Raw genomic sequence first — 14,017 nt, 5'->3', positions numbered from 1 at the left:
GATAGTTCAATAAAATTTGACCGCAACAGCATTTGAAGCGGACACATGAACTCCAGATGTTTGTTTTGCATGTATCCCCTGCTTGGCGTTGACAGAGAACTACTGGCGCACGGTAGAGTGTCTGTATCAAAGTGGTATAATAACACTTCGTATACACAGATATACTTCATGACGACCACATATATGTTGGTCTCATAATTAAAAGCTCACGGACAGCTACGAAACGTACAAATATTTAGCCTATGAACTGGGATGAACTAAAATAAACCTATTTAGTGACGTTCAGAGAATTTTGTTGTACTGAACACATACTCCATCCGTCAAAAAAAAAAAAGATAAACCCTGGTTTCGTGCCAAACGTTTAACCGTCCATCTTATTTGAAAAAATTATGAAAAAAATTAAAAAGACAAGTCACACACAAAGTATTAATCATGTTTTATCATCTAATAACAATAAAAATACGAATTATAAAAAAATTTCATATAAGACGGACAGTCAAAGTTGGACACAGAAATCCAGGGTTTGCTTTTTTTTTTTGAACGGATGGAGTATTTTATTGGGAATACATGAAGTAATGTTTTGTCCTTTCACGGGCTAGTTTCTTGAATTAGCCTCTCCATTTATATAATTATAAATCCCTTATACGATCAAGCACGCAAGCCACTTGTACAGACATGTGCAGTATTTGGTATTCACTGTCACAATCTGAACATCACTCTACTGACTACAAGTGGTATAGCCTGACGGAACAAAATGTCGGCTGGCTTCTGTCGGCTACAAAGAGAGGAGGGGACTTTCGCTGTGTACGCATGCAAACAACGAGCAAGTATTTTTGTACTCCTTCTAGAGTCGTAGTGAGATCACGACCACGTCAAGATAAAATGGACGCAAAATGCACCATGCAAAAATGTGCGTAGTTGTTGATTGATTGATATTGTCTCAACTCTCAAGTTTGAGAGCCGGGAGCATTTTCTTTTGCATTTTGGCTGAATAGGGCAGGGGAAACGACGAAAGGCTAAGCTGCTGGCTTTGCTGACTGTTTCTTAAACTTAATCACCTCGTGGAGTAGGTGAATGCATATTGCTTGACAATCATTTCCTTTTTTTTTTCTTTCTGTTGCATTTCTCTATGGAGTTTAGTATTGCACAATACTTTTTTTTCTTTGACATTTCTCTACGGAGTTTATTTAGTACTAGTACCCCAATTAATATTGCACAAGACAGATCCATGCTTCTTAAAAATACAATCCTTCCCCCAAGAGGGGATTTTGTTAGGGTAGCAAACTGGGTTTTGGACTCTGCAGAAAGATATGCTTATGCTAGCTAGTGCTAAGAAAATATACGTATGTGGTCTCCCTAAAGTCGTTTCCTGACTGTGATCATTAACTTATGGTATGCAGTTGCATTAGTAGGTAGTGTCAATTTCTGTGACCTTTTCTCACTCTTGCGTTTTAGATGTCCTAATTCAAGGACAGAGTGTTCTGGTGGCCCTTTTTTTCGATTATTCATTAGATTATTGAAACGGATTTTTCTCCACGCTTCGAAAAATATTTTTCTTAAAAAAATTCTGCTATTATATTATTTAGGTTGTTTTAAGCTATTTGTGTGTTTATTTTCTAAAATATTTAATATAACCTACAATGAAGTAGATAATCCACGGTAATAATCCATCAAATAATGTAAATGAAATAAGTTCAAAACGGAACCAAAATATAGAAAAAATTTATGGACTTTGGGAGGTACAGGGAGATACATTAAATTTTTAGTGTAAGTTTTGTTAACAAATTTTGTACTACAAATGTGGCATCTTTTTTACCTTCTCAGACCATAAAATTGATCAAGATACATTCATGTTGAATCATGAGTAATTTTACGGTGATTGAGTAGCTACCACTTTGTAGTGTGAAATTTGATCCGATGATTTTAATGTACTGACCAATAAGCCAATGCAGTTCATCAAAAAGTTCTCCACCAATGGATTTTAACATTCATAAAATCCATCAATAGTGCTCGTGGCAAAAAATGGAGGAGGAAACCAAGACCTGAACTTTAGCAGAACGTCTCTCGGAGCTTATCACTTAGTTTTACTTTTTTTTTTATATTTTTCTTTTATATTTGTACAAAACTTTTTAGTCCTGCTCTATTCAATAAAATTAGCATGTATAGTGCCGGATCGTTTTTTTAAAAAAAGATAATTGTGCCCTTGTGCAGCCTTTATGGTTTAATCAAGTTCCCTATGGGACGAAAACTAAGATGCTGCTCAAGTTTGATTTGAACCTCCAATTCCCCCGTGCTTCTGTAAACAGTAACAAACTGTTACTGAACTGCAGATTGATTACTCCGGCCTACTGCATCTAATTGCAGCAGCAGGTACAAGCCTGACCACCAGCCCATATTGTCATCGATAGCCGCAGTTCGCAAAGAGTAGGAAGCCGCCAAACTTCAAGAGTTACGTGCTTGTATCTTACATCATCACTGCAATCACACAATTGAGCCACATGCATTATACTGAAAGAAGTGCAACAACTCAAATCAGACATGCATTCTTCCGATCTTCTCCGAAACCGATCGATACACGAGCCTTGGCGGCTTAACACAACTTGTTCCGATGATATCCCAGCAATTTTATATTGACAGATGCAATTATTGGCGACAGTCTTCCTGTGTGACGACCCTACGTTATCTGTGGCGATGGGATGCCTTAATCGTCTAGGACACTAAACATACATGGCATTTCTCTATGCCTTTAGCTTGGTCCATGCATGGTACTAGCAGATTCTTCTTCTTTGATCTGACTTCTTGTTCTTGTGTTCAGAGTGTTGCAAGTTGTAACGCATCCGGCTTGCTTTGACAGAGTAACTATGATCAAGGGCCATACGAGAGAACGAAACCGAAGCCACTGCACAACTTCAGGAAACGTCAGTGTTCGTGAAAGGTGGGCAAGAAGTGCTAATGTTAAGTCCATCAGATATTTTTTGAAGAAAGAAACTCATGACTCATCAGATTATTTTTGCTCACTATACAAAAAGGTAGACAAATCAGGGTTATCGCAGTAGCCAGTAGGCAATCTCTTCTTGTAAGTCAGGGGCTCAAGACAGACAGACGTGCATAAACTCCATGATCCAGACGCGTCATGTGCTGATCTGTTATGTTCATATTTTGTACCTAGTACTGGGTTGGTCAGTAACTACTAACAACTATGACACTGACCGCTACTACGTGACATTCAAGACTTTCTCATGCAGAGCCTACCTAAACACCCCCCAATTGGCGTTTACTCACGAGCACAATAGCTTACTTATTTACAAGGACAATAATGCCAGAAGTGATATTTTTTGAAAAATGGGAGAAACTCTGCCCATTTAGAGTCACTAACAACTGAATTCATATACACTCCTAAGTACTAATAATATCATGCTCCAATTTCTATGGTTGCATATATAGCTTTTCTTTTTTCCTTTTTGAATTGTACATAGTTGCCTAGTTGGTACGGCGGTACAGCCGGGATAGAGGCAATCAATTTAGCAAAGCCCATAGATTCTTGATCAGGTATCAATACAATGCAGGATAGGAGGACCAGATCAAGATGGAGGAGGAGCATGTTGAACTTGGAAGTCAACAGAGCTGTTATACTCGTATTCTGTACTGATGAATTGCTTGGACTAATGGACTTTAATTTGAGATTGGAACGAAGTACAACTGTTTGCAGATTGGAATAGGTAATGCTCTCAGGGCATCCTGGAGATTTTGGTACTACTCCACCGAATAGTCCCGAGAAATTCAAGTTTGCTTTCGGTATAAAAGAAACGCTAACTTTATGTGAAAAGGAGGAATTTCGTGAAATACTACTAGTCTGAAGCTTGAAAAGGAAAATGCCACTCTAAGATATTTGCTCCGGTCCAATAAAAAGTATCTCGAGGTATCAATACCTCACCGTACCAAATCGTTTCTGATCATTGGATCTAACAATGCCCATCCTGCCCAGCTAGATCCAATGATCGAAAACGATTTGGTACCGTGAGTTACCGGTACTTTGAGATACTTTGTGCTGGACCGGAGCAAATCTCTTTGAATAGAATTAAGTAGTTTTTAACATTTGTAAAACAATGCTCGCTCTGTCCCACTCACTAAGATACATTTAAATTTGGCACAATCTTCTAACTAATCTTTAAATTTAAATTTATTACTATACTACAATGTTTGTAGCAACAAAATCATAATCATATAAAAGTAAATTTAAATGATAATCAATGATATTATTTTCATCAAATAATATTTAACTTATAATAAAATATTCATTGATCAAATATAAATTAAATTTTAAAATACGTACATGACATAGTGAGTGGGACGAAGGGAGTAATTATTTACAGCGAAACTCTGCTTATACCAAAACCAAAGGACTTATTAGATCATCAGATGCAATCATCAGGAACATATGCAGTTCCACGTAAGGCACAAGACACAAATGTCCCACAACTCAATAAAACGACATCGAGAACTACAAATGGAGGGTAACAAACACAGAAAAGACATCAATATTATCTATCACCGTCCTATCTTCTGGTTTTGAGGGCATTTTCCACCGATGCAACGAATAGACTAAGCATTTTTAGCAGCAAAATTTTACATTAAAGCATTTTAATAATTTAATGGGCCCAAAGTAACTGTGCATATAATGCAGCCAGTCGTTGAGCACGACTTAAAAGTACGGCGAAAAATAATTTGTGTCGAGGCCGGTGATTTGTTGTAATACATAAATCTAATTTCTCTGTGGTCTTGCTTCCTCTACGTCATATCAAAATAATTTTTGCATCTGTCGACGTCCAAATTAACATGGAATACTTACAAAAAAACTGGGTGTTATGTACCTCTCGCCGAGTCACTGGCCAAGTGGCAGTATTAGAAAGTTCAGTTATAACAGTAACTAAAATTCTTTGGAACGACTTTCTTTCACATTTTTTTTGACCACCCAAAAGTTCCCCAAAAGTTACAGAAGTTCTATACTTCTATTAGCACGAGGGCTATTACTTTGGCAGGAAATTAATCTGTCGGTCTGCTAGAAAGACAAATACGTAAGTATTGTCTTCACAACGTAATTTTTCTTACCGAATGGTAGGACGTTTTTATCATGCATAACTTTACAAAGTTTAACAACGATCAATTCAAAAAAAAAAATGAAAATCTAAATTAGGTTGACGTGACGGCGTGGCGCTCATGTAGCTAGCCGTTTGCGTTGTCATCCTCATGAATATCATGATATGACATGATGTTGGCATATATAACACATTTTTTTAAGATTAATTGTCGCCTTTTAGGAAAAAAATTAGTCATGACGAGACTTAGTAGACTACAAGTCTCTTGTGGGCTTGTTCTTTGAAGATATCATTTTCTTTGCAAAGAAAAAAGGAAAGCTTTGATTTGACGTGGGTTGTGCATCCTGCTAACCCGATGTTCCTTCCTTACCATCCTCCTAGATGCCCCGCCATCCATTCAAAGGTGGCTTGCACAACTTTCTCGACGCAAGCGGCATGCCCAAGTACTTAATAGGGAAGTGAGCATTTGTACCTTGTAGCCAGAGTTCCGTTACAAATATCGTCTAAAACTATATTTGTGCATGTAAATGCCACCACCTCAGATGTAATCACTGCTCTTACAGTCAACAAGAAGTCGTTGGAGAAGATTGGCAAGCAATGCTAGCGATTCATATGGGTTGGCTCCGGAAACTTCATTGGAGCCAAATGCAAGATCGACTGAAAGAGAACACACTTACCTATGGCAAATGAAGGGTTGAGGACGCTCGATCTCGAGAAATTTACAAATCCCTAAGGCTTAAATGGTTGTGGCACAAATGGGTAGAATCTTGGAAGCCATGGGTGGGCATGGAAACGCCTTGTGACGAGACAAACAAAACCCTCTTTGTTGTAGCCTCCAAAATCAACATAAGCGACCAATGAATGTAACATCTAAAGAAAAAAAAAGGACAATGCACCAAGACTTGAAGAATAAGACCTGGATACAAGACCTCATCTGCAAACCATCCTGGACCTAGTAGCCTTATGGAATGTGATCCAACATGCATAAGGTTGTGTTCGTCACCAGTGGATGGGAACCAATCTAGGAAGACAGAACGACTTATTAGCACATGCTTAATTAAGTATTAGTTAACAAAAACTTGAAAAATGTATTAGTATGATTTTTACAGCATCTTTCTATAGATTTTTTTTAAAATAAAAATATACCATTTAGTAGTTTGGGAAGTGTGTGCGCGGGAAACGAATGAGTAGAGGTTGGGAACCTTGACATAAGAACATAGCCGTAGAAGCTAACCAACCACGGTGAATGTACGTCCTTATCCGTTTACAAAGCACAATGTCTTGGCTGAGTTACCACAAACTTCAATGCCCTCATTTGGAAGCCTTAGGCGCCAACAAAATGCAAGCTCTTCACTTAGCTGGTGATACAAAATAGAGCGTGGACATCAGATCAGCTGGTAGTCAGTGTTTGACCGAACAACACTCACTTCATCTCTATCACAATGCAAATGAATCATCCTCTCACCTGTTCTTCAATACAAATACATTAGGAGAATTTGGGAACTAGTTACAAAATTGTAGTTTATCAACAAGTCACACCAAGCCAATGGAGTCCGAGATCAATGTTTGAGTGTTGGAAAATGCTCGCAAGTCACCAAGGCATGCCCAAGAGAGAAATGTGCACGCTCATCCTGTTGGTCGTGTGGGAGATATAGAAAGTAAGGAACCAAAAACCTTCGAGCACAAAAAGACCTCAACACCTGGCCTTTTGCAAATATAAAGGAGAAGACAAGGATGTGGACGCTTGCAGCGGTAAAACATCTTCTTGATCGTAGCTATATCTGTACATGGCAAACTTGTGGATTTCTTTAACCCTTGGTGTTTAGGGAATGCAATTTTCTTCCACTATATTCAATAAAACTAGCCATATAGTCACGCTTTGCGCAACTTTTGGTCCTGTTTAAGAACTTTTATATATGGTCTATTAGTTTACCTTAGCTCTTAATAAGGTTTTGATATAAGTTAATTTGTTTACAAAGTATCTATACTTGCTAGGACAATAGATACTCGAAACCTCTGGAAATTTCCATATGTTTAGCCCATTTGTGATTTTTTTAATACATGCACTCTTTCGATCCAATGACTATTATTTATCCGAACTATTTATCCGACGGCTAATATGTTTTTGATGATGTGGCACATTCTCGTGTAAGAAAGCTTGCTGCTTTCACTATATAAGATGTGCATGGCCTGTGCCAGTGGCGGAGCTTCCGGTATGACGAGATATGGCACTCGCCATACCTCAATTCCGTTAGCTGGTGGTAAATAGCATGCATGCATGATAAACTTCTTCACTGATTGCCTTGTTTTCACTCGTTGTAAAAAGTGCATCCATGCGTGATTAGCTGGATTAACTTCTTCACTGGAGGTAAAGTGCATGCATGCGTGATTAGCTGGTCTGACTTTGTCGTTAGTTAGTTACACAAAGCAAACCAACCTATACCGATTATCTTGTTTTTACTTCTTGTAATTAGCTACCTATATAAGCGCTAGTAGTTATATAACACAACCGAGATAAAGGTTTAATCTATCGGTTTGGCAATTTCTATCTTCCAAAAATAATTTAAAATTTGAACAAAATGTGATCAAATTTGGATATATTTTGCTAAATTCACAAAAATGTTTTTTGAAAATTTCATTCGGGAATTTTGAATCCTAACACATATCAATATGATTTGTTGCCTAAGGTGTTCATGGGGGTGGCAAAAGAGGTCAATCAATTTTCGGTTACTGTTGACTTCACCTCCAGACAATCCTCACAGCCTTGGTCTCTCACCTGTGTTTATGGTTCTTGTACTGGCCCTGCAAGAGCAGATTTTGTTGCCTGGTTGCAGAATGTTCACATAGAAAGTCAGCAGAATTGGCTTTTCTTGGGAGATTTTAACTTTTACAGGTCAGTGGAGGACACGAATAAGGCTGGAGTTGATATGAATGACATCTTCATTTTCAATGATATTATCAGCTCCTTAGGTCTTCTTGAAATCCCTCTTAAAGGCAGGAGGTACACTTGGAGTAACATGCAACAAAACCCTCTCCTTGAAAGACTGGATTGGGTTTTCACTTCTGCCTCCTGGACACTGAACTTCCCCAATACATCTGTGCTACCCATGACTAGAAACATTTTAGACCATGTGCCCTATGTGGTCAAGATTGATACTAAAATTCCAAGGTCCCCAATTTTCAGGTTTGAGAACTATTGGGTAGAGGTGGAGGGCTTTTTTGATATAGTCAATTCTGCTTGGGCCTTGGATCCTGACTTTGAGGACCCTGCAAAATGCATCTCTTTTAAGCTTAAAATGCTTAGGAAAAGGTTGTTAAGCTGGAGCAAAAATTTATCTAAACTAAATGTTCTGCTTGCAAATTGCAATCGAGCAGTTGATTTTCTAGACCTTGTTGAGGAGGCCAGGTCTCTGACAAGAGAGGAGTTTCAGGGAGATTGTGTAGTGCCACATAATTAAGCTCTTAGAGTTCAGGAAAATGTACTGGAAAAAAAGATGCACCAATAGATGGATGTTGCTGGGTGAAGAAAACACAAAGTTCTTTCAGTCCATTGCTACATAAATATATAGAGCTAACTCAATCTCCCAAATCCAGGACCATGATGGTTAGGTGGTCACCCTGCATGAGCAGAAAGCAGCTTTGTTCTATAAAAGTTTTAGAGAAAGAATGGGTGTCTCTAATTCGCCCACAATGGGGTTTGATTTGAATGAGCTTTTCCCTGATCATGTTTGTCTGGACAACCCTGTGGATCCTTTCTTCACTCAGGAAATGGATACTCTCATTAGAATTATTCCTGCAGATAAAGCCCCAGGCCCAGATGGCTTTAATGGTGTTTTCCTCAAAAGATGTTGGCACATTATTGCCCAAGACTTTTATAGATTGGCTGCACATTTCCACTTAGGATGTACTGATCTACAGTCTTTAAACAACTCTTTCATCACTTTAGTGCCTAAGAAGAATTCCCCTGAAACTGTTAATGACTTCAGGCCTATCTCTCTCATGGGAGTTAGCTTAAAATTTCTCACCAAACTAATGGCTGACAGATTACAAGGGGTTATTTTAAAGGTGATCAGTGAGAATCAGTATGGTTTCCTTAAGGGAAGGACCATTCAGGATTGCCTGGCCTGGGCCTTTGAATACATTCATCAATGTCAGCAATCTAAGAGAGAAATCATAATTCTTAAATTGGACTTTGAGAAGGCCTTTGACACAATTGAGCATTCAGCCATAATATCCGTTATGCAAAATATGGGTTTCCCAGCACAGTGAATCAATTGGGTCCAAATGATTTTATCCACAGCCAACTCTGTTGTTCTGCTTAATGGAGTGCCTGGTAATAGTTTTGGCTGCAAAAGAGGGGTTAGACAGGGTGATCCTTTGTCCCCATTGCTCTTTGTCTTGGGTGCTGAATTGCTGTAGAGAATTGTTAATAAAGCTTTCTCATTAGTTCTTCTCTCTAAACCCAACAATGAAAATGATGGTAAGGGCTTTCCAATAATCCAATATGCTGATGATACCCTTATTCTGCTAAAAGCCTCACAAAGAGAGATCTTCTATCTCAAAGCTCTTTTGAATAACTTTGCTTAGTCCATAGGTCTCAAAGTCAATTTCAGAAAGTCTAGCTTATACCCCCTAAATGTCTCTTCTGAAAAAGCTAATCATCTGGCTGGTTTACTTGGCTGCACAATTGGATCTTTGCCTTTCACATATTTGGGTTTGCCCATGGGGACAACAAGGCCTAAGATTGTGGACTTTGCCCCTTTGGTGGATAGAGTGGAAAGAAGATTAACAACAAGTTCAATGTTTCTCCCCCAAGGAGGGCGTCTCACTTTGATAAATTCAGTCCCGTCAGCCATCCCAACTTACTTCATGTGTTCCTTGCAACTACCTGTCACAGTGATCAAATCGATTGATAATGCAAGGAAAAACTATCTTTGGAGGGGGAAATAACCCAAACTCCACAAGAAGATCCTTGGCTTCATGGGACTTAGTTTGCAGGCCAAAAGAAAAGGGGGGTTTGAGAGTGGTAAACCTGAAGCTTCAGAATTGTGCTCTTCTTATGAAACACCTAGTTAAACTTTACAATGGAGTTGATTTGCCTTGGGTTGACTTAGTATGGAAAATTTACTATCTTGCAAGAGTCCCCCACATGTGTCTTAACAAGGGTTCTTTCTGGCTGAAGGACATTTTAGCCCTCACTGATATTTTCAGGGGAATTGGTAAATGCACTCTTATAACTGGAACCTCAGCTTTATTTTGGGAAGATTTATGGAGTGATGGTCTTATGAGCAGCAAGTATCCAACACTCTACTGTCTGGTGATTCATAAAGAGGAATCTGTGTTGGCCATGAGTACAAGACCCCTAGAGGATTCTTTCTTGCTACCTTTATCTGCCCTGGTCTATGAGGAATTCCTGCTGCTGGAAGAAGAACTTAACCTTTTGCACTTGCAGCCAGGGCAAGGTGATAGTTGGAGCTTTATTTGGAATTCATCTTCATACACTGCAAAAAAAGTTATACAAGCTCAACTTTGTGCCACTGCAGCCCCCCAGACCTCTTGTCTAGCTATGGAAGACAAAATGTGTCATGAAAATCAAGGTCTTTGCATGGCTACTTTTCAGTGACAAGCTAAACACTAGGATATGCCGGACAGGAGGCATTGTGCAAAAGAGAATGATGATTTAACTTGCGTCCTATGCAATGCAGGCCAGAGAGAAACCAGACTTCATCTCTTCTTCACTTGTCCTTTCAGTGTTAGGTGTTGGCAACACTTGGGAATTAACTGGAATCATCATATAGGATTCTTTCAAATGATAATCTTAGGAAGATTGAATTTTGCTCGAAAAGGTTTTCTCGAAATCTTTTTCATCGCTTCTTGGCATATTTGGAAACAGAGAAATGGGCTAATATTTTAGAATGTTGTGCCATCCTTTCAGTCGTGGAAACGCCTATTCAGAAACGAAGTTCTTCTGCATATTTGTAGAATGAAGGAGCCTTGAAAACAAATAGTTCTTGATTGGATACAAACTTTGTAACTCTTTAAAAGCTCCTTTTTCCCTATATCTTTGTACATACGTTTTGTTTTAATGAAAATACACTACTAGGAAAAGCCCTGGTAGTTTTCTCGGTCAAAAAAAATGATTTGTTGCATCAAAACAATTTTTGCAGTAACTTTTAGCGGTGCATGGGAGCACATTACAAATCCATAGCGTTCGCCCTATTATGTTGTTTTCGCTGTGTTGATGCTGCCACACCTTATTTTTTTCTCGTCCTCCGCCACTGGTCTGTGCTGTTTTTTTTCTTTTAAAGAAGACAATAGCTCTAGACAAATCTACCAATCCGTATCACGGTCAAAAACATGTTCATGAAAGATCTAGAAAAAGAAAAGGTTGACGTGCCTTTTCTTCTTCGCATAAGCAAGCAAAGCACGTGATTGTGCATTTTATGGCCCGTGTATATCTCTAGCCCATTGCGCTTATACAAAGCAATTAAAGTGTATCTGGCCTGATATTTATTTGGGGAATAAGTCCATTTTGCCTCCCTCAATTCTTGCCCTTTGTCGAATTACATCCCTCAACCACAAAACCGGGTATATTACCTCCCCTAAATGTTAAAACCAGTACAGAACAGCTCCCTTGGTGGTTTTTGACTGTGGTTTTGCTGACGTAGCATCCTAGTCATCGAAAAAAATTAAAAAAATACGTGAGGGCCCACATGTAAGTGGCATTTCTCTCCACCACTCTCCTCTCTTCTTCCCCTTCTCTCTCCTCGAACAGAGCACGGCAAGGAGAGGCGCCGGAGGCGCGGGAGGTGTGGGAACCGCCGAAGGATGCGGGTGCACGCCGCGAGGGAGAGGATCGCCGGCCGCGGCGCCCGCACGGGGAGGGTTCACCTGCCACAGCGTCGATCTGCTCGCCGGCAACGCATCCTCCCGCTGTCTATTCGCGCCGCCAACCTCCGGCAAAATACATAAGCTCATCAAGCTACCTTTCAAAGAGCATGTCATGTGCTGACTGTGGAGTGAAAAAGATTGAGCTTTCACCTAAACACTTGGAGGGGGATAAACCGGCGACCATCCATGGAGCAGCAGGAGTAACAACTGAAGATGATCATGATCCATCCCAACAAGTCGCTGGAGCAAGTAGTAGCCTCTTCCAGCTTCGACACCACACGAGGAAAAATCAGACATAAAAATCCCCATGAAGAACAACCCAACAGTAACAAAAGCATACCCCCTCCATTAGCTGCATGCCCCTTCCTGGAATTCTCTTTTTCTTCTCCAAAGAGACAACGTGAGACGCATAGATGAACAATTGGCGGTGCGCCTACTACTGCCCGGACTCCTCATCGGACTCGCCGTCATCGCGGTCATCCTCCCCGTCCTCCTGCTATTGCTGATGGTGTTGGTGATGGTGGTGTGGGTGCGACAGTTGACCGGCGGCACTAGCGTCGCCGACCTGGTGGTAGAACTGGCTGAGCGACCGGGCGGAGAGCACGCCGATGTGGCCGTCCTGTGAGAGTCCTAGTTCTAGCCCCGGCATGGCCGCCGCCACGTAGCCGGCAAACATGGTCGCGAACCCGATGTGGCACCGGCGAACGCCGCGGACGCGGCGGGCGGTGCCGCGGCGGCAGCCCACATGTGGTGGTGGTGGTGGTGCGACCTGGAGAGGGCGCAGTTTGGGGAAGGGAGGGAGGGCCCCTGTATGTCAGTGCCGACACCCGTCCCCATGGCGGTGACGATTGCCGGCTCCACCTGCTGGAGCAGCCACTGGACGGTCTCGCTGTTGGACTTGTGGTCGAGCTCCCGCGTTAGCTGGAAGATCCAGGCGGCGCACAACGCCGGCATCCGAATCCGTCGTCCCCGGCCATCCACCTTGGTGTGCCGGTCCTTGTTCGAGCTCCGCTTCGGCCCTAGCCCCTGCATCCTCCTATTCCCCGTCACCGCCGCCACCACCTGCATCTGCTGCTGCTGATAGTGGATCCTCTCCCTCGCGGCGTGCGCTCGCATCCTCCGGCGGTCCCCACATCTTCCGCGCCTCCGGCGCCTCCCCTGTCCAGGGAGAGAGAAGGGGGAGGAGAGAGGAGAGTGGTGGAGGAGAGGAAGAGTAGAAATGCCACTTACATGTGGGCCCTCACGTATTTTTTTAATTTTTTTTTTCGATGACTAGGATGCCACGTCAGCAAAACCACCGTCAGAAACCATTAAGGGAGTTGTTTTGTACTGGTTTTAACACTTAGAGGAGGTAATATACCTGGTTTTGTGGTTGAGGGATGTAATTCGACAAAGGGGAATAATTGAGAGAGGTATAATGGACTTATTCCTTTATTCGGTCATGGGCCTATACGGGCCTATCTGTGACAGATATGTACGCTTGTCCACCCAGACTGTCGTGAGCAGAGCGGATCGAAGCCCAGTACACAAACCCAACCAGAAAGAGATCTGCATAATCAAGAACGAACTGCCCCGCACGACAGTGTCTCGCAGAGATCCATGGAGCCACGTTGTGATTTCGCGGCTCGCACGACCTGAAGAAGGACCACAGCCGGAGTTGAGCGCGCGCGACATGAGCGCGCGCCCCCGTGTGAAGGCCTGGGAAAATATTTTCTATACCCAAATATCATGGCGTCTAGGTGTATGCATGTAGTTTAAATAATTTTATAAAAATATTATAAAATTAGATAAGATAGACTGCGATAATATAAGATACTATACAAACATGTAAGTCTAAAATCAATCTACATATGAAGAAATAAAAATAACAAATTTTATCTGCGTTGTACGGGTACTATTCACTGTCTGATATTATTATTTTTGTTTCTCTAGTTCAGTTCTTGTATGATTGTGTATAGACTTGTATCATCATAATTGATTGTTTTAATTTTTTCTATAACTATTTAAATCACATGCAAATGATGGATGCC

General features: G+C 41.0%; 1 protein-coding gene across 1 annotated transcript; it reads right to left on the bottom strand.

Moving 5' to 3' along the window:
- Nucleotides 1–12,423: 12,423 nt before the first annotated feature.
- On the bottom strand, nucleotides 12,424–13,103 carry LOC107277044 (transcription factor TCP20). The gene is given in 2 exon segments (XM_015769024.3): nucleotides 12,424–12,683; nucleotides 12,686–13,103. Coding segments are annotated over 2 exon segments (678 nt in total).
- Nucleotides 13,104–14,017: the final 914 nt, after the last annotated feature.

Source organism: Oryza sativa, chromosome 2, assembly GCF_034140825.1.
Source record: "Oryza sativa Japonica Group chromosome 2, ASM3414082v1".
In the NCBI taxonomy this organism is placed as follows: domain Eukaryota; kingdom Viridiplantae; phylum Streptophyta; class Magnoliopsida; order Poales; family Poaceae; genus Oryza; species Oryza sativa.
The sequence above is the reverse complement of the archived record's forward strand: the minus strand, read 5'-3'. Positions and strand labels throughout refer to the sequence as shown.